We start from the raw sequence: 16,919 nt of genomic DNA, 5'->3' as shown, positions 1-16,919 counted from the left end.
TTGAATTGTAATTTGTAAGCTCCCAAAAAGTCTCATTCGCAAAGCGGTCATCGCAAAAAGGTTGTTAATTCCCTTAAGCTGTCGCTTTAAGAGCCGGCACTCATACGGATTAATTGGTAATCATTTGTTCTTTAATTAACTTGAATACTTTATTGACCGGCGGTTAGGTTCCTGGGCTATAAGAGGACTTGCATGTAACCCTTGAGGAACCCTTCATTAGCTTGGTTTCTGTTTATCCAAAAATTCTTCTACAATCTGGTAGCAAGCTCTCAATAGAAAATAGTTTTTGAGGAATAATAATTAAATGTCCAGACATTTTGGCTTTTGGATATGTGTTCTCTTTGAATTCTGCAAAATGATAGATAATCCATCCTGATTGGCATGAAATATGTCTGAACAAAAGCACAATCCTGTAAATACATCCTGTAGTCCTGAATACAATCCTGTATTCAATTCTGATCACTCTTTATATATAGCTTAAGCTGTTTTCTTCTGGAACTAGAACAAATAAATGTAGGAATAACAATTGGCTCGCAGCTGAAAGGCAAACAAATTAATCAGCACATCAATCATCATCAGGAAAATATGCGTATTCAATCAGCTTGTCAATCAGTCGCTCGAGTTTTGCATTTACAAGAGACCTAATAATAGATATCGACAAAAGATATTTGCAAATCTATAAATATTTATCTGCGAAGGTGTTGGAATGCGAGTGCATTCCATATGAGATTTGAAGATGTAGATGGGAATAGGAACCCTTTCGATGTATAGGATAGGAAGCTGTTGGGAATGTGGATAGGATTAGGAAATGGAAATCTGTTTAGGATTGGTAGAACAACACGCTAAATCACACTGCTTAAACATTGATTTTAATGATTTATTTTTTTGGTGGCATAAACTGTTTACACATTCAAAACATTTAAAATTCATATTTCGCTACTAAATTGTATTTGGTTTGTCGAATTTCCCTTTTGGAATGCTCCACAATTATGCTGTTAACTTCACACTGAATCTTACTCTATATAATATATAATAATATATATATATATAATATGTATACATATAATTTTTTCTGTTTAAATTTCATTTAAGCTTCATTGAGTTTAGTTTTCGTTTTTTAATTAGTGGCTACTCTTCGGTCATCGCTTTTTTAAGGATTTTCTCTTTAAGATTTTGTGATTAATGAGAAGTTTTTTCGGTAAGTTTTAGGTATATCCGAACCGAACTATTGTCCAGGATCAGCGGAATGTAAATATATGTAAGTTGTACGGGCAATCGGAGATTTCGTTTTAGGCAAAAGTGCGGCCATATTTCGAGTTTAGTATAGGGTTTAAGTATAGTTTAGTATACACTTTGTAACAGTGGGTGGGTTCTGTGATGTAATTAGATTTGAACCAATTCCTTAGTAAAAAGTATTATTAGAGCAAGAATAGATCAGAGTTTCTTATGGAAAAGCGTTTGAAAAGTAAGCGAAAGCGGGGATACAGTAAGATGTAACATTAAGCACATTGAAAGCGATCTTATCCGATCCGATCCGAAGGGAATTGCATTTCCTCCCTCTTCCCTGCTATATCTCTCTCTCTTTGTTAACAAATCCATCGAAAACTACACAAACTTAACTGCAATCAAATAAATGCTGACCTATTAAACTATCCAATAATTATTTCTGTAAATACATATACATAGACTCTGATATAACAGACTATTGCAGGCACAGGACCGTTCAAGTGCATGGTAAAAATTATTTTTGTAAAACTTTGCCAGGTCCCGGTCCCGGCCACATACCATACACCGATAACAAACAATTTCCTGACTCTTAATAAAGCCCATTTGAGCAATGATATACGAGTAAACGTATGACTAGTATCTTCTAAATGCTTTGGCAAAAAATGTTAACTTAAACGACCAAGTGCGACACATCGCTGGTGTATCCGGGCGAGTAGCGCGGCGGCAAGATATTCTGCTGGGGCCGTGTCCGCCCGAGCATCGCCGGCGTGGCACCCATCACTTTTGGCGACTGTCCTGGCTTTCCCAGATCGTAGGGGCGTCGTGTTCGCAGCACATCGGCCGCGTCTCCAGGCCAGGCACGCTCTGGTCCCAGCCGCTGCCCCAAGCGGGGGTATCGCCTCTTGTCCACCGCCAGGCTGATTGTGCCCGGTGGATGGGTGGAGTTGAGTCCCACGTTGTACTGTCGCTGCATGGCCAGTGAGGCGCGTATGGTCTTTCGCTTCTGTGAAGGATTACGAGGTTAAATGGGCTTCAAAATTATCCCCAAGTTCGCATACCTCGATAGTTCCACGCCATTTATCAGCCGCATGTCGGGCTATATCCAGACGTTTCTGCTTTTTCACTTGGTGTTTTTTATAGATCACCTCAATGATGATAAGCCCCACGCCTCCGGCTATACCGACACCCACCAGAATGAACACCCCAGCCATGTTCTTGAGGCCCAGCGTATTCGGGGTCTTCTCGAAGAGTTCACAATTCTGTTGCACATGTCCATGGAAGATCCATTGTTTGTCCAACTTCTCCATGAAGCCACCTAAGAAAGGATCATAGATATCAGTCTGGTAATAACGAGAATACTTCCGGTACTTACTTTCATGGAACTCTAGGATAGCCAGGGTCACAGAATCTGTCCAGGGCGAACCCTTTTGCAGGCCTACGCCATAGCCACTGCGTCCGAAGAGCTCTCCAGCGGTCACCAGTTCGCAATCCTTGGAGGCCTCGTACTCCAGTCGCGATGAGTCCCAGATAAAGGCCATTAGCTTGCTGTGATTATAAATTGTAGATCGTATGTTAGTCATATATCATGAGAGATTCATTGAGAGCGGGTTAGTACAACAAGTTCGATCAAAAACATAAAAGAGTTAAGGTATTGTATTTTAAGGTTAAAGGGTTTACGGGGACGATTAAGTACGGGGGCAAGACTAATACGAACACGATACCATTAACGAATACTAGAGAATATATACTAGAGAGAAACAGAGAGAGACAGCGACAGAGAAAGAGAGAGAAAGAGACAGTGGTAATAGGTGTATTAAGTACTAATTTTTGAAGAGTGAGAAGAGTACTTGTTGTTTGGATATTACGAGTACGAGTACGAGTAGTAGATGTAGATTCTGGTTCTGCAAACATGCGATTATCTATAGATTTCAGCTACAAAATGGACGAGGCCTGTGGCGCCCACGTTACCCCTTCTTCACGTCCTGGATGGCCTGCTCGGCGGTGGCATAGTTGTTCGCCTCCATCGTGCGATACATGTTCGATAGCTCGACCTGCCGCCGGAAATACATATCCACCGACGAGCCCTTGACGGTGGCACAAGTCAGGTTCTCCATGGTGTTCCTCAAGCGGGCATCGTTGATGCCGCTCAGCTTCGTCTTGGGCCGCTCCAGCACGAGGAAAGCAGCCAGGTTGGCAGTGTACGAGGCCACAATGATCATGGCGAAGCCGGCCCAGACCATGCCTAAAACTCGGGCAGAGAAGCTGCGCGGTGTACCCTCACCGATGCCACTATTGAGGAGGACGCCCCAGGCGAACCAGACCGCGGAGCTGAGATTTAGGGCCTTCTCCTCGTTGCTGTCCGAATGCGAGAGCTTGAAGCGTCCAAACGGTGAGAATCTGAGTGTAGAAATCATAGAGTTAATCGAATCCTCAATCAGCGAAAGTCCAAATGGTCCAGGGAATGGGTGATTATGATAGCCGCCAGGATCGCTGCGATTCAACCGTCCAATGCAACGATCGTTTATGGATGGCTACTATGGCTATACGATCTCGCTGAAAGTGTTTGGGACTTTGGGAGAGGATTGTCGTGTGGGGTTACTCACCTGTCCAGCAGATAGAGGACGAGCGCCACAACATGAACCGACACCATTACCAAGATCCATAGCGTGTTACTAAATGGCTGCAAGAAAGACACGAGAGTACTCGATCGTGACGGTTTCTTTTCGAGTATTGTAATGCCTTGGTATTTGAATGGTTTCGAGAATTCAATGTACTCGGCACGCTCGGGATTGATGGTTAATGGTGCAACGATCATGCTAAACGAAGTGAAAAGCGGAGAGTTCCAGATTAGTGTGGATTTCAATGCTACTATCTATTCAACTTACTCGGCACGTTCATTGACTAGCTCCCCCATGAGACCCGTCCACTCCTTGCGCAGTGTCATGGCACCCGTGTTGTTCCGGAGGAGGTAGTGTCCGAATTGTCCATCCGGCGAAAGGGCTAGATCGTAAGTGAAGTTGATCCGTTTGGATAGTTCGATGAGGAGATCGATGCAGTACCCTCGACAGCAGTACTCGTTGGCTATAAACAATCCAAGGTTAGGAAACGATCAATGATCAAGGAGTGATCACAGACTGCGTCTTACCTGTGGAATCAGTAGCATTGAACAGCGGACAGGGTCGTTCATCCGGCTCGCAGCGAAACTCGTCATCGCCCATGCGCCTCACATACACAAAGGGCTTCTCCTCGATGGTCAGCACTTTCAGATGAGTGGGTATCATAATGCCCTCTGGCTTGCGGTTCTGTTTGCCCGGCCAAATGATCTCGCTATCATTGATATTCATCCGCATTTTGGCACGCATCTACAGAGAAAGGGATCCATTAAAATTTGGAATGCTTTAGAGTGGAGCATCTCTATAAGACCTACACTATCATAGCTGAATTTTCCCACCACATGCTTTTTCTGGTGCTCCCGTATGTTGATCACATCGTAGCCCGCATAGATGCGATCCCCATTGTCATCGAAGGCCACTTGTCCTGTCTCCCCCGTAATATTGCGGCTCTTCAGGTACTGGAACAGACGCTTGCCTGCAAGAGTTCAGGGAAGGTCATAACATTAGGAAACCCCCAATTAGTAAAGATCACAATCCAATTACTCACCCGATTCCCAGTTGACGGCCGAATCGCCGCAATCCTTGGGCGCCTCTGCAATGGTCTCGTTGGATATCATCTCCTTGATGGCCGAGGCCAGGACATAAACGCTGTCCTGTCAGATGGAAATCACATCATACATAATGAACGCTCGAATCCGTGGCGTGGCGGAACCGCACTCGCACTTACCCTAATGTGTCCCTTGTCGCTGTGGGCATGCTCCAGCTGGAGGCCCAGCACTCCGTCCGGCGTATTGTTGGCGAACAGCGCCTGCTCCGTCACAATCCACACATGCCCCTCCCCGGTCATGTTGTACTCGCCAGCATCCCGGAAGATGACTTGGGCGTCCTCAGTGCTATACAGAAAGGGAATAAACCAGTGCATAAATAACCAGAGCGCTTATGATAATTTTCTGAATGCCAAATGCCATGTGCCCGCTGCACACCGTGGATTCGTGTGGGGGAAGCTTTACAAATGGCATGGGGGTCGGGCATTCCCGATTTGCTAGGACAATTTCCAAGTGGTTCTGGGTATGATTTTAAATATTTAAATGAAAAGGAAGTCATATACTGAGTGAGCTATAAAGCCCAAAAGCCCGTTCCGGAAGCCGGAAAATTTAAAAACTAACAAGTATTTTATAGGATTTTTATACGATTGTTTTGAGAGTTTTTAGGCCTATAGGTGATGACCCTGACTAGAGAATATACAATTTTTGTGCACCTTTTACAAATTCTAGTACATTTATTTTGCTAATTTATTCAGAATATTGCGCAGCTACAAATCTTTAAGGTTAGAGAGCAGGGCTTGGATGATCTTTAAGCGAACATCAGATAGCGTTTTATAAATAGATATAGACATAGATATAACAGATAAAGGCAAAAAGCCAGGTATCGCTCAGATCTCTAGCGCTATTGTTGCAGGGACAACGACTATAGTCTTCCTTCCCAGGGACCTTTTCAGCGGCCAGACACCAATTGCACTGCACAAAGAGGGGATGGTCCGTGAATTGGACTTGCTGACAGCCAAGCTTCTTTGACCAAGTACAACAGAAATAGTGATTCTCTGAAACAAGCTCTGAGGGATCTTTAGGATATCCATAAATATAAGTATCCCATTCATACCACTTAAATTCATGCCGGCTGGAACGCAGTTTTTAATATTTTTGCTAGCTTGCCCATGTAACAGAGGGTCATAGGCGGTCCAATCTACACCACTGCTGCTGTTATAGTCATGGGGCAGGTTCCTGCAACTGTGTCCACTTACATTAATTTTACAATTTCTGTTTACTTCCGAACAGTTACTGCAAGAAATTTTATTTCCTTTTCCAGAAGTGGCTGCGATTGCCCAGCCAAGCACGTATGTTAGGAAGTAGATAATTCCACACATTTTTAAAATTTCCTTTGGATTGAACTTTTATGTAGTTAAACAGTTAAAACACTTTGAAGTGGGAATAAAAGGCAACTCTGGGTCTCAAATGCTTTGGGGTGTCGATTGCATTGACATTTCATAGATTTTTCCTTTCTATCTAACCATGATTATGGTCTTGTTCTCCCAATACAAATGCTTACCTGGCATACATCAAATAAACCCTCGACTGGGCCGTCTTCATATCTATTAAATGTTCCGTAAAACTCTCCAGCTTCGGCTCGAACTCTACAATCAATTCCACAGTGGCACGCACATCGACATCGTCATAGTAGGTCTGTGATGTGGTCTGGAAACGCCCCAATATGGCCCGTCCATCCGTGTCGGAGCTGTGTATTATGATTACCTGTCGCCGCCATTGGAGTAGACAACTCAATGAGTCAATAAGTCAAATTTTTTGAAGAATAGGAATACCGGAGGAAGCGCAACATTACCTTGGTGTATGCAAAGTGACTCAACATCTCTAGCCAGACGTCTGCCTGGTGATAGTACGGCGGCACTGTTCTAAGAAAGGAGACGTGGATGTTCTTGTCGGAGAAGGCCGCATCCCTTGAGGATATGCCAATGACGGGAATTGAATAGAATCCGCTCGTGTAACTTACAGCCGCCGGCGACAAATCACCAGAGGTTTGCTCATGCGAAACGACTACGGCATACACCTGGGGACGAACACGAGGTGGGAAATCAAATCAGTGGAAATGAGCAATGTCAAGGGAAATGGCAAGAGAAAAGTGTGATGAAGGAGTGAGGAGACCAAAGACAGGACGGGGCCCACGCGGGGCCGAGGCAGAGACAGAGGCAAACAGGCGGAAGTGTAAATGGCGCTGAGAGAACGTTCAATTGGCTTCGCAAAAATATGGGCAGGAGAAGCATGTACAGTGCGGAACACAACTATAAGAAGGAGTAAAAATAGCTCCCCTTTGATACATCAGATGCCTAAACCTTATAAATTAGGCTGGAACGCTGAATATAAGTTTTATAAATTAATCCGAGTCTTTTTTCCATCTTCCCAAAGTCAGATAGTTTTGAACGACACTGTAACGCTACGACACCCCCACTGGAGTCAATGACAGTTGATTTGTTTCCTTCGTCGGTTCAAAATGGACGCACATCTTATGCCCAAACGATGATAAATTCTCTGTGGCATTAATGATGACAAATGCCGGCTCCCAAAAACAGGCAGCGAATTGATTTAGACCTGGCCCAGTGGGTGTTGACGGTTATGCTCCTGGACCCAGACCCACATTCCCACTGTGATACTCCCTAATAAATGTGCGACGATATGTGATTGATGGATACGGAGCATGATCCCAGTAGTTGGACGCACCAAAAACGTGGCATGTGCGGAAGTTTTACTGCAAAGTGCTTCAGCTTTAAGTGGTTTTATAGCAGTGGGTGCAATGCACTGGGGCACGCTGTAAAGATCTTAGTCATAAGGAATTTTTTTGGTTTTTGTTTGTGAATGGCGGCGCTGATTAATTGCCTGCAAACCAGTTTGACGCTGAAAAGTGTTTGGATGCTGGTGGATGCCTGCCAGTACTTCAAGTGGTGGCAAATTGTTTAAAGACAGTGTGGTGCAAAAGTTTATAGTCGGCGTAAGGCACAAGAGATGTTAAACCAATATTGTACAAGTTTTAGACTTTTAAATTTAAACTTAAATTTAAAAAATTGAATAGTGGTCACACTGGTTTTGCTGTTAGAGCTGCCGGATCAGCGAAAAAAGATCATGGCCGATCATAAAAGCTCAGTGAGTGTAGCCAGACTGTCGAAAAGAAGCGTATCGACATTTCCGCGCCAAATAAAAGGATCGAAAAGCACTATATTAGTAATACTGCTGTAAATTGAACGCTCAAGGATAACCTATTATTCACATTCCAGTGGCGAGCGAGTCAAAAGACAGCCAAAGGATGGATCCCAAAGATATTCAGAAGCAAATTACCGTTTGTCATCAGGCCATTTCCGAATCATTTCCTGTTGAATTATTAAAATGAAGCTAACCAAAGACACCCACTGGTGGGACGTCCTTGTGGAGTGGGTTGGGGGGCACTAGCGGAAGTAGAGACATAATTGCATTCTGCATCGCATGGCTTACCCGATTCTCGATGAGCTTGTCGCACACATTGAACACCGTCTTGATGGGGTTCTTGTCCATGCGGATGGTCTTGTCGTAGTAGGTGACTTTGCGCGGAACATACTGCTGATCGAAGTTGAGATGCTGTATAAGAGGGAGAGGGAGAGAAGCATTACAAGAGGCAATCCGCTTGGGAATCCAGTTAGCCCGGCTAACAGGCCTAAATGCTTACCGAAATGATGGTGTGGAAGTAGGTCTCGCTCTCGGAATTGCTCAATACACCGCCAATATTGTATGTCGAGGGATTATCGGATGCTGTGTGCCTTTGGGCGGCGGCAATCGGTGGCAGCGTCAGCGGCAGCAGGAGTCCCACAACAATAGCAGGCGCGAACAAAAGGCAGCGATAAACAAAGCGAGCGGCGGCAGGGGAATCAGTGCCAGCCATATTGTTGGGCACTAAAGTTTTTTGGGGAGGGAAATGTGGCTTTTGTGATGTGATTCAATTGTTTCCCATCCAAACGTTGGGCATTTTCTGTAATGGCAAGATAATTTTAAATTTTTAAATTAAATCGAATTAAATGTGGGAACATGCGATCATTGCGTAGCCGGATCGATAATAAAGCTGAGTCTCGGCAGCCAGATCGCCCAAAAAATATCAACTTGGGCGTACTGGCAGCGCTGTGCTGTGCGCTGGCACGATCATATGGTCAAAGCTTTCTGCCAACACTTGTTGCTTTTGGACGATTAGATTTGAATTTGTTTCGTTTTTTTCTCTGGTTTCGGTCGGACGTGTTTCGGTCGCGCTGCCACTGTGACGTCGTTGTTTTCCGCCTTATCACGCACACGCTGGCAAAACGGGGCGCAACAACCAAATCGGTTCAGTTCGTGCGCTGGAAAATTACATTTTCATACGGGTTAAGAAGCTAATTTATGGTTGAAATAATGGCCAATTCGTTGGCCCGCAGTCGGTGGGCGTGAGCCGTGCCCCACAAATTGGAAATGTGCAGTGGAAAAGTAAGAAAAATTGCAATTTCGGAAACGAATGAAAAATTGCCTATCGCGTAGCGCGTTTTGTTTGCTTTGCCTTGCTTCGCTGCCGCTTGTTGGCTGGAGAAGTGGTGCGCGGGGGCGGGAAACCCAATTGTTGACGTTGTTGTCAGCTCTTTTTCGCTTTTTTTTGCCTCTCCTTTCCTTCTTTTAACCGGAATTGTTTGTCGCGTGTATTTTTTTCTACGTTTTGTGTCTTTCTTATTGACAACCTTACCTCTCTCTCTCTCACTCTTTACACACTTTGTAGCCGCTCTTTAACCCGCTCTTCTCCTGCTCAACAAGCAGAATTGTTATTGTTATAATATGCGGTTTTTTATACCCTTGCAAATTAGGGTATTGTGATTAGACCCTGCTATACAGATACAAAAAACATGGTTTTTCCAAAGATAATACAACAAAAATTAAGCTATCTGTAGTTTTATTAATGGTTTCCGCAATAGAGATCAAAATTTTATGACCAGCTCATAGACCTCCCGTATAAACAAATGCCCAAAAAGGGTATCAATCGCTCCGGTATCCTCAGCTTTAACGCCATTTGCTTTATTTATTATTCTTCTTCTTTTTTGCGGTTAAGTGCGCGCACTCAAGGTGAAAATATATTAAAGTTCTTTCAAGTGCTTGAATCAAATAAATATTCAAATCAAATTCGATTTACGAGCTGTATTTCGCCATTTCGTCTATGGCTGAATGAATCAGTGGCTGAGCAAACCAGAAGCAGTTTTTCGGAATACAGTGCGAACTGTAAGTACAGCCCTTTGATTATAAAGAATTCGTTTAAAACCAGTTTGAACCTGTTGCCCTGTGGCGCACTGGTTTGGCAGGTTTTCCGGAAGGGCTAGCCGCTGATTAAAGTAGGTCATCATCCATTCCATCCAGACAAAAAGCGCTCTTTCATATCAAGCTAATTATATAGATAACTATTATCTCCCCGACAGTGACAGTCACGCCCATTTCAGGCTGTCGGTGGTACGGTTGAATAATTGAAAAGAAATCAAAGCCTGCACAAAAACCTTTCTACAAGTGACTCGCTCTGGCCCTCTCTTTATAAATTGCTCTGAACAGACCAGAACAACTACCAAAAGGAATACATTGCTGTCCCACTCGCCCGCCTTTCAACCCAAACCCTTTCCATCTGCCTCCCACTCCGTCCCACTGAATCAATTACAATGCAGAGAACACCTTGCACTCTCCCTCTCTCCCACTGCCAGTACTCATCTTGAATGAAACGAGTGAGAGAGAGAGAGAGAGAGAGAGAGGAGACAGACGCGTGCTTAATTAAGCGCCACATTGTTGACAGTCGGGCAAAGAGAGGTGAGGGAGGCGGTAGCGGTGAGAGAACAGCAGTGCTTTCTTGCCTGCAGTCAACTGAGAGTTCTGCCGAGTGTCTGCTGGTGGAGTGAGGGAGCGGGCCATTTGGATGCTGCTTCTCCTTCTGCTGCACGCGATGAAATCAATTTAATTGCTTGGCATAAAAATTGTTTTTGCTCTCAGAATTTTTGCACAATTTTCCTGCAATCATTCGCGAATGCTCACAATTATTTCTTAATGCATCGACAGCTAATACGAGCACCCAATCACAAACACACGCACCTAATGAGAGTCAATTAAAGTCTCAGTGGAAATCAATGATTGGATATGGAGAGAGCGTTGAGTAGTTGCACATCACACATGCCTGCACTCTCTGTATAAGGGCCCCCATATTTATTTATGCTGCATTCCTCGTATTCAAGATTTATTTATATAAGGTGAAGAATTTTCCCTCTTCAACAACATAGTAACCGCGCTCTCTCTCTCTGGCACCACACCTTATTCAAATGCACCTTGATCATGTGCATAATTTGCTGCTGAATAGTTCACGGTTGAGGGTAGCGCCGTACATTAACATGAATAGACATGTTCGCGGATGTTCCGAAAACCGCCAAGCCATTCAAAAGCAGCCCCAAATCAGTGGTTTTCAGAAATCTCTTGAGGCATCTCCCATGAAAGCAATTACTGGTCTTCCGCAAACGTCTAACCACTCAAAAGGAACCAGAAAACACAACCACCTCAATTGCGGGGGTTCTTAGAGTCTACTGAGAGGAATCTGTGGCTCTTTTGCACAAAACTTTTGCTTGAATGAAAACTTTTTTAAAATAAAACATTGGAAAAGATTTCAGGAACACTCACAACTCCGTTGACTCTTTGCAAAAACAGGCGAAGCCCAAAGCCGCACTCCCTGGAGATTTCTGGAATACATTGAATTGTGTAAACGACATTTTCATGCTAAAAATAAAATATGCCCACATCATGGACACATTCGTACGCTCTCTGCTCTCCCCTGCCACTCTGCCCTTTTTGAAAGTACTCGGAGCACACTTCATTGCAATTAACACTCGTGTGTGTGTGTGTGTGTTTGGAGGTCGCTTGGTTATCAATGGAGCAGACATGAATGTTGGAAAAAATGTTTTCCGTTGCTTTTGCTTATTTGTGTGTGTTTGTGCTTGTGTTTGCGTTTGAGTACTTTTGCTCCAGGTGAACGTCTCTTGAACGCTTCAATAGAAATCTTTTCAAAGGCCCAGACAAGGGCCAGACCTGAGAAAAAGAGCTGCATTACAAAGTGAGGGTGTGGCGGGACAATAATTAGTAAAGTACCAGCTTTAATTGCTTTATGGCGGTTAATTATTAAGTATCATTTCGTTGGAGTGGAAACCCCTTGGTTAAATGATTCGGGAATTGTTTTAAATCTACCCAAAACTAAGTAGTTTTCCCTTTACTATTCGCACTCATCTCATTCGCCCATCTCTCCTTCAACCGCACTCATTTCTTATTAATGCCTATAAATAGTTGATTAGACTTTCAGCAGCTTCTGTTCTAGAGAATCTCACGGCTCGCATGGACCCCGGGGGCTCTCAAGTTCAACAGACTCTCAACAGAGCACACTCAATTTTCCTCTACTCTTCTCCACCACTGAAAGAACTCCTGCATGTAAAATGTTACCTTCGAAATTTGCCAATCGAATGAGTATTAAATATTTGATGATAAAGAAACAACTAGAGTTCATGCTTTACAAAATGTTTGGAAAAATTGCACTCTTTTATAGCGAAAATGTTTTGTATAAATTCATAGGACACTCAATGAAGAAAAGAGTATTTTTTCCTATGTATGTCTAGAAACTATATCTCTGGATCTTAGTCAACAGCTGAGTCAATTTCACTTTGTTTGTTCTGTATTTATTTACCCATCCGTATGACTGTTTATTTTACTGTTCCATATATCAGTATGTCATGAAATAAGTTCAGATAAACTATAGTTTATAGAACATATAAAAACCCAACTGCATGTTAATAAAAGAACAAACAGGATTATGGTACTTTAGTATCCCATGGGAATGTTACCTAGCTAGGTGTTAAAAAGGTATCATATGCGTTCACTAGAAAGAACTAAACAAAGAATCTTTTGATTCTACTAATAAACATTCAAGAAATCGGATCCGAAGTACATTTTTCTATTGAAATTATTCAATTGACGCTCTCGTGAAATCTGTTGTCGAGCGAGCGCTCTCTCTTCCAGTGTGGCTTAGCCGAACATAATAGTGAATAATATGATATTAGGGTATACCCAGTGCGGTCTGACATAAGATGTATTACCCGCTTACGGGTTTTTGTTGTACTATTTAACATATCGTACGAATTACGTGCCGTGGCTAACATTTCATTTAATTTTCATTGCCGCTTTCAGGGCTATGGGAGGGGGGGCGTGGCGTGGCGTGGAGATGTACTGCAGTTTCCGAGCTTGATTGCATGTGGCAGGAGAAGAGCCCACAGAGCCGACTGGCACTGGCCACGCCACCACCCAGAGCGAGTGGCAATGTGTGGATATGGATGTGGCGGTGGCTTCAGTGTAATTTGAACTGACAGTTGGACAACAATGGAGGCGAATCTCATGCCCGACATCAGCGGCCTGCATTTGATGAAAAGCTTTATTGAAATATTTGCGGTTTTCGATTTTCCATTTGTCGTTCTCTATTTTGCCATTGAAATGAGAGATAGAGACAGATACTTTTTAATGAAGGCCCAGCAGCAGCGAGGGCAAATTGTTTGACTTTTTCCATTGTCCATCGAATTGCAAATTGGATTTCAAATGAATTTCTCTGCAGGCAGATCGGATGCTGTTTAACTGTTTAACAGAGAAAGGATATCCTTGAGTTCCGAGTGGATCGACCTGGCCAGTTACAAGATAATTTAATTTGTGAAAAATATATAAATGGGAATTGTTTTATGTGCTCCTCTTTCAGTGGCATGCCCCAAGTCGAACAACTCCCCAAAGAGCCATCGTCTCCGTTGTCGTCTGGCAGCAGACAAAAGCTTCAATCAAGAAAGCCCCCAGCCCAGCCAGAACTTTTTGAACTTTGTCTGGGAGTCGTTCCTTGCATCCACGCCCTGTTGCTTTAACCTTTTATCCCTTTTTCTTGCCCCCAATTCATTGTGCTCTTTGTGGGCCCCGTTTCGTGACTTAGAAGGGAAAGCCATCTAAGCCAATAACCAAGTCAAGGATGTCCGTCCAGCAGCCCGGGACTTTCGCTAAAGTGTTCGCAATTCCATTTGATATTTTCTTGTGTACTCTACAGCCCCACTCGCATTTTCGTAGGCAATTTTCCCCAAGCATTTTTCACACACGAATTGCCAAAACATATGTACGTACAATATGAGCCCGAGCCCGAGCCCGATTCCGCTTCACTGCATCCCCCAATGCCCGACCCATGACAGGACCTTTGAGCCAGGGGGCCCATTCTGTGCAGGATTCCAAGCCTTGCACATTGACGGTCTCTATTTTTTATTTTGCTATTCTCTTCATTGTTGGGGATAAGTGCTTTATGGGCAGCTATTCGATTCGATTCGATGGGCTTGAGCAACTATTTGGATTTGGAACCAAACAAATAGAGAATATATTTGAGAGGATTGTATGCTATCGGCTTCAGGGAGGATAGGAGAGAGTAATGGTTCAGGGATTAATTATCTTTTGACGTTGATCCCTCGAGTCTAGAGTCGATCATGCACACGACATGTACATAGATTGTAGTTGGATTCAGTGGAGCTCTCCATTAAGCAAAACCTTTTCCTTTGTAATCCTAAATAACATGGTATTTATTTGTAAACTCTGTTTTCCTATCAATTAAAGACAGAGAGAGGAAGCGATGCATAGCATACAAATGGAATCTTTACATTCTTTGGAATATCCCCATTATTGTTAAATTTAGAAAACCTTCTGAAACTTCAATAACTAAAAGAACATATGATCTTCAGTTTCCCATAAAAGTATATTTCGTGCTTGCGAAAAAACTCTTCTTTTGTCAATCATAACCACTCTTTGATACATTATCCGATAGCCAGGAACTGTCAAAATGTTGCATTAATCTTGGATCATTATCGACCAATGTTGTTTTCGTTTGAAAAGTGGAGTTGCGTGGTTTTCTTTGATGGGGATACAATATTTTATCGAACAATGGCGCCAGGACCCACAGGTACAGTATGTAGATGATGATGCCCACAATGATGATGATAACACCAACGATGACGCACCAGACGATGCATTGGGCGGTCATTGAGGGGTCCATTATGAATGAAAGAGCCAGCAGCCACGCCTTTACACGGAAACAAGTCACTATTCGTAGTCACGTTTACTACATCACAGGGGCCGCATATCCATGTCCATTATGAAATCCATATCCTTGCCCTTTGGCTGCTTTCACTTTTAACTTCACTTTTCACTATAGGTTTTTCGAGATGGGGCTGGAGAGTGGCCTCTAATCAAGTTATTGGCTGGCGGGGCAGCAGCAGCAGCACTGGGCAAAGGGAGTGGGCGGGAGTGGCAGCAGGCAGGGCTTTAAGTTATGCAAACACTTTTGTGTGCCACTCCTACGGGATGCTTTGCTTTCTCTATTCTTTTTGCGCACACACACACACACACATACACACAGATAAAGAGAGGCGCAGAGAACTTTCAACACACACGCACAGGGATACACCGTATCGTATCCGTATCCTTATTTTGTACAGGAAATTTGTTGTATTTGAAAACTCTATTTTTCTATATTTTATTTGTTCTATTTTAACGTCTGAATAAAAGCCTGAGAGCTTTTCGCATCACACAAAAATCACACACAGAATAGGATACATTCTCGCATCGAAGGATGCTGCTGCCATACGCACCGTGTGGCAAGGCAACGCAAGGCTTCCGTTCGACAGACTCCGCCTCGGAGGACTCGGGTGCTTCGTTCCGTAAACCGAGATTCTTTCCTTTCGATGGGCACAAGTTGGCGCTTTGCGCCTTGCTCTACAACTGTAAATCCCTTTAAACTTTCTCTGCCGCTCTCCTTAAGCTTTCGCGCTTTAAGCTCCTTGGAAAGCTCCTCGAAAGCTAAGCTACGCCTGCGCCTGGCGCATGTAAACAAATTGTCCACCCAATCCATCTCTTGTTTTGTGCTTTACTCTTTGCTGTTTTCCTTCGTCTCTCCAGCTGTTTGAACACGTGTTTGAAACAGCTGTCTTGGGCTACCGCCTCTGCCTCTGTTTGCGTTTGCAGCGACGCTTTGCGGCGCCCCCCCCACCGGGGGCCACTTGTGGCTCTTTCGCAGCGGTTCCCACGCATGTGATACGCTCCACGCTACACGCTCCACTTATCGCCACCGAGAGAGCTTTTCGTTTAGTTGCTTGGCTGATTTTCATGGGTTTCCCGGCTGCAGGTGAAGTGTTTTCTGTTCTGTGACCCAATACGAATCCGCGTACGATACGATAGTTAAACCACTTAACCATCCACTTAATTGATTGCCTTTTGAGCACTCGATGATTATCATTTCTGTCTAATTTGACAGCCCGATAGCAGCCAACATCGGGGGAGTCATGCGATTTTGTTTAAATTATAACTTAATTTTAGTCGCCGGCTAAACGATGTGACGGGAAAGGTCACAATGAGTGTTGTTTGGGGGTTCGTTTTTTTATAGGGAAATTTATGTTAAAGAGAACAAGAAACAAACGAATAATAATAAGTTAATTTATAATAATAATAATGGATATTTTTAAGAATAAATCTTTAATCTTTTAATCTATCCAGGCCAGAGCGTCCTTGTTCTTAACTGCTCCCATATCGCAGCCACATAATGTAGGACTGGTCCCAAAATTAAAAAAAAAAAGCCCACCGCTGAAATAGACATGTCTGTCATTCTTTTTCTTTATATGTATTTATGTGGATTTATTTACGCTTTTTCTACCTTTCAAAACCCTGAAGCACCATTGGGATATTAGTATAATAAAAATGTACATATGTACCTGTGCATGCACTTATCTTATGTCTAACATGAGTTATCGCTATGTTTGTTACATCCACCAAAACAAGAGACCAAAAACCCTCTTGAGCCACGACCCTGACCCGGCGGCAAGTGCAATCGCATTAAGCCAGGGCCCAGGCCAAGTCAAGTCTTTGTAATCGCAGAGAACCTAAGAACAAAAGGAAATCATAT

The 16,919-nt window shown here is 43.5% G+C and overlaps 2 protein-coding genes across 6 annotated transcripts in view; one reads left to right on the top strand and one right to left on the bottom strand.

Annotated features, from left to right (window-relative positions):
• Positions 1 to 1,106: 1,106 nt before the first annotated feature.
• On the bottom strand, positions 1,107 to 15,760 carry Nmdar1 (NMDA receptor 1). Its single transcript, XM_001359318.3, has 15 exons — positions 15,613 to 15,760; positions 8,607 to 8,906; positions 8,396 to 8,518; positions 6,738 to 6,962; positions 6,447 to 6,649; positions 5,068 to 5,233; positions 4,888 to 4,993; positions 4,655 to 4,815; positions 4,373 to 4,589; positions 4,113 to 4,308; positions 3,831 to 4,043; positions 3,196 to 3,624; positions 2,600 to 2,772; positions 2,286 to 2,542; positions 1,107 to 2,230 (listed from the first exon to the last, which is right to left on the bottom strand). Exons 2-15 carry the CDS (start codon positions 8,817 to 8,819, stop codon positions 1,898 to 1,900), a joined length of 3,015 nt encoding a protein of 1,004 aa, XP_001359355.2. The 5' UTR covers positions 8,820 to 8,906; positions 15,613 to 15,760; the 3' UTR covers positions 1,107 to 1,897.
• Itpr (Inositol 1,4,5,-trisphosphate receptor) overlaps positions 9,075 to 16,919 on the top strand; it is a 32,901-nt gene continuing 25,056 nt past the window's right edge. For 2 of the 5 annotated variants that reach the window (XM_033377114.1, XM_015182317.2), the window contains exons 1-2: positions 9,075 to 9,388; positions 9,999 to 10,165. The gene's annotated coding sequence lies outside the window, so the exon portion shown is untranslated. Of the gene's footprint in view, positions 9,389 to 9,784; positions 10,166 to 16,919 lie in introns of those variants that run through there. The other 3 variants (XM_033377115.1, XM_015182316.2, XM_033377113.1) reach the window with 3 other exon arrangements.

Source organism: Drosophila pseudoobscura, chromosome 2 (genome assembly GCF_009870125.1).
Source record: "Drosophila pseudoobscura strain MV-25-SWS-2005 chromosome 2, UCI_Dpse_MV25, whole genome shotgun sequence".
NCBI classification, from domain to species: Eukaryota; Metazoa; Arthropoda; class Insecta; order Diptera; family Drosophilidae; genus Drosophila; species Drosophila pseudoobscura.
Note: the sequence above shows the minus strand (reverse complement) of the source record. Positions and strands in the feature narration are given on the sequence as shown.